Here is a 2,798-nt window from a genome sequence, read left to right on the forward strand (position 1 = left end):
GTTCGCTGAGTGAAGCTGACTCGGCTCGAAATAACCCGAGTGAATAGCTGAGAAAGAATGGAAATTTTCTGTAACCCCTTACGTGAGCCACACTGATGCTCAGTAACTTTTCGTGAATCCCAGAAAATAACTCACTCATCAGGACTCCTAGAACCAACATAGCTACCACCAGAAATCCAACCGTGTTGGACGAGCTAGAACAGCGCTTCACTGGGAACACCATTGTCGGTCGAGATTTGAATGTGTACTGACTGAATCTAAATCGATCTACTCGCGCGGAATAGGCGCCGCCGCGACCACGCTCTCACGAACATGAGCTGTTTGTGTTGACCCTCCAGAACTCTTCTCGAAGACTCTAAAGAGCCGACAAGAGTATCAATAACATCAGCCTTTTCCGCGAAACCACTGATCAACCTCGTTTTAAGAAATGGTTTGAGAACAAGCGGGAATCTGTGATGGGACTAAATAGCGACAGCATCTGTAGGATGCCCGAAACCAAAAATGAGTTTATTTTTTTGTGGGTCCTTCAATTATTGAAACAAGTATATATTTTCGATTGGGCACAAGACCCAATCATTATGCCGACCTGGTAATCCTGAGGAGTACACAGAGCTTCGTCTGGTACTGGCTCGTCTGAGCGCAGTAGAGCGCAAGCCCCCGCAGCCTTGGATCGGCAAATTCGTACGCCGTCTCCCTGTACGCACGAGTAGGAACTCAGTTCCAGCACCCCGTCCTGAGACCGCATGACGGGGTAACTGGCTTGGTTCGTTTCCCGAAGGCCTGTGTTAATCAAGGCAAATTATGAGAAAAGAAAACGGGACATCATTGGGTCTACACCCATCAAGCCGAAAACTCGAATCCGAAATCCAAGAAGCCGAAACTCAGCAGGCCGAAAGTCGTCTCCCCGGGAACCCATTCAGCCGAAACCCAGGAGGCCGAAAAATCACCCGCCAGATCTGGCGGGGGTTTCATCCGAGTGCTCTGCGAATCCCTTCGATGCAATGAAATCATCTCTCGTTTCGGGAGAGTTCATGACCCCTTTATTTCCAAGCGGCTCCTTAATTATTGTCAGCTTACATCGACGGGGGATTGTGAGCTACTCCCCTCACGTAGTCAAGAAGAGTCCTTGCTCCAGACTCGAATTCTCCCGTCAGTCTGATCAGTCTGTCGTTCAGTCTACGATAAACCTTAGTCAGAGTTGGGGGACCTTGCCCCATACGGAGTCTCATCATGTCGAGCCGAAATTTGTCTTCCTGTTTCTGGAGATGCTCGATCATCTCAAATAGGTTGACATGACTTCTTTTCACATCTCTATTCAGCGCTTGGTGCCATCCTTCCAGATGGTTAGTGGTGCGAGCACCGAAATTTCTATATTGATTCCAGATTTTCCGTGGGAATACAGTTTCATTCTCCATCCACGTGTTAATGAAGTACATTTTGAAGTCTTCCGGCTTTTGGTACGCCGGGTGTTCGAAAGTTGGCGAGTCGCTTTTTATCTCCAACCAAGCATCTTCTACGCGATCTAGAGGCACTAGAGCCAGCGCAGCAGTACATCGAATGAAACGCTTCACTTCTGAATCCCCGTAGTGGGCACTCAGCCGCAACTCCCGCACTTTGCGCCAGAGGCTTTGATTGAAATGAAACAAAGAACCCTCTCTTTCTGAACGAGGGAAGCACTCCTCTAGCGCTTTCAGGGCGGAGATCTCAAAGTCTAATTGGAATGCAGGAGGATCGAAACTCTTCCCGATAGACATTGCGTATCTTTTCACAAGATTGAACATTCTGACGTAGGTTTCCTTTGATTTATCCGGCAACAAGAAGTACACAAAGGGAACCATTTCACCCTTGAAGAAGCCATGGAGGCTGTAGAGCTGGGTGAAGATGGTTGGAACAACTCTAAAAGTTCCGTCCATGAAAACGGTCGAGGCTTCACATAACGAGGTGATGAGCTCGTTCGTACTAAATCCCAAAATTCTATTGATACTGCCATCATCAAACAAAAGGAACCTTGCTCCCGTCAGTGTGTGAGTCCATCGAGCATCCAGGTCAATCTCTTCACGAGATCGAGGCAGCAGTGGCCTGACCTTGGCGCGTGATCGTTGGAGTACACTGCGTACGCTTTCGAAGCCTGGGACAGCTGCCCCGATTTCCTCTTCGTTGTGAGTGACTCGTAAAGTGTTCACGGTGGCTGTTAGCACTCCAGTGTAGACTTCCCTCAAACTTTTCGCCGGCTCCGCTAGTACGGCACTTTTCATGTCCGAACAAGCTATCCTGCTGATAATCTCTCTTCGTTCCGGCGCATGACAGTGGTCGCCGCTTTGTTTGAGAACGTCGAGACCCAACTCCTGGTGGATGAATAGATTGCTCGTGGGTAAATGGAATCATCGCAGGGTGGAGTCGCTCGCCGAAAATGAATCAGAAAAAGAAAGTTCCATATGATTCCACCTTGGTGAGCACCGTCCTTGCAGGGCATCCTCCATGCCGTTTTCTTATACACCGGCAATAGAACTTGCCCTCCGCCTTTTTATCCACCTCGAATAAGTAGTCGTTCACAATGTACATAGGTTTTCCTTTTGCAGATGGGATTTCTATGACATTAATTTCTGTTTCTTGCGACATCTGAACTCTCGTAGCAACACTCAGCTTCTCCGGACCATTCGGAGAAAGCTAGGACCCAGCGCGAACCGATTGCACCTAGTACAAGTTAAGTGTACCGACTAAACGCTCACGGGACTCCTTGCATGACTGGAGGAAGTCTCCTGCACAGAACGTGAGAAGCCCGAACCACGCGGGACCGA

At 48.9% G+C, this 2,798-nt stretch overlaps 1 protein-coding gene across 1 annotated transcript; it reads right to left on the reverse strand.

Annotated features, from left to right (window-relative positions):
* Nucleotides 1–1,073: 1,073 nt before the first annotated feature.
* On the reverse strand, nt 1,074–2,255 carry LOC100906240 (uncharacterized). Its single transcript, XM_003737346.1, has one exon. The coding sequence runs from the start codon at nt 2,253–2,255 to the stop codon at nt 1,074–1,076; it is 1,182 nt and encodes a 393-aa protein (XP_003737394.1).
* Nucleotides 2,256–2,798: the final 543 nt, after the last annotated feature.

This window comes from Galendromus occidentalis, unplaced genomic scaffold (assembly GCF_000255335.2).
Source record: "Galendromus occidentalis unplaced genomic scaffold, Mocc_1.1 scf7180000075505, whole genome shotgun sequence".
In the NCBI taxonomy this organism is placed as follows: domain Eukaryota; kingdom Metazoa; phylum Arthropoda; class Arachnida; order Mesostigmata; family Phytoseiidae; genus Galendromus; species Galendromus occidentalis.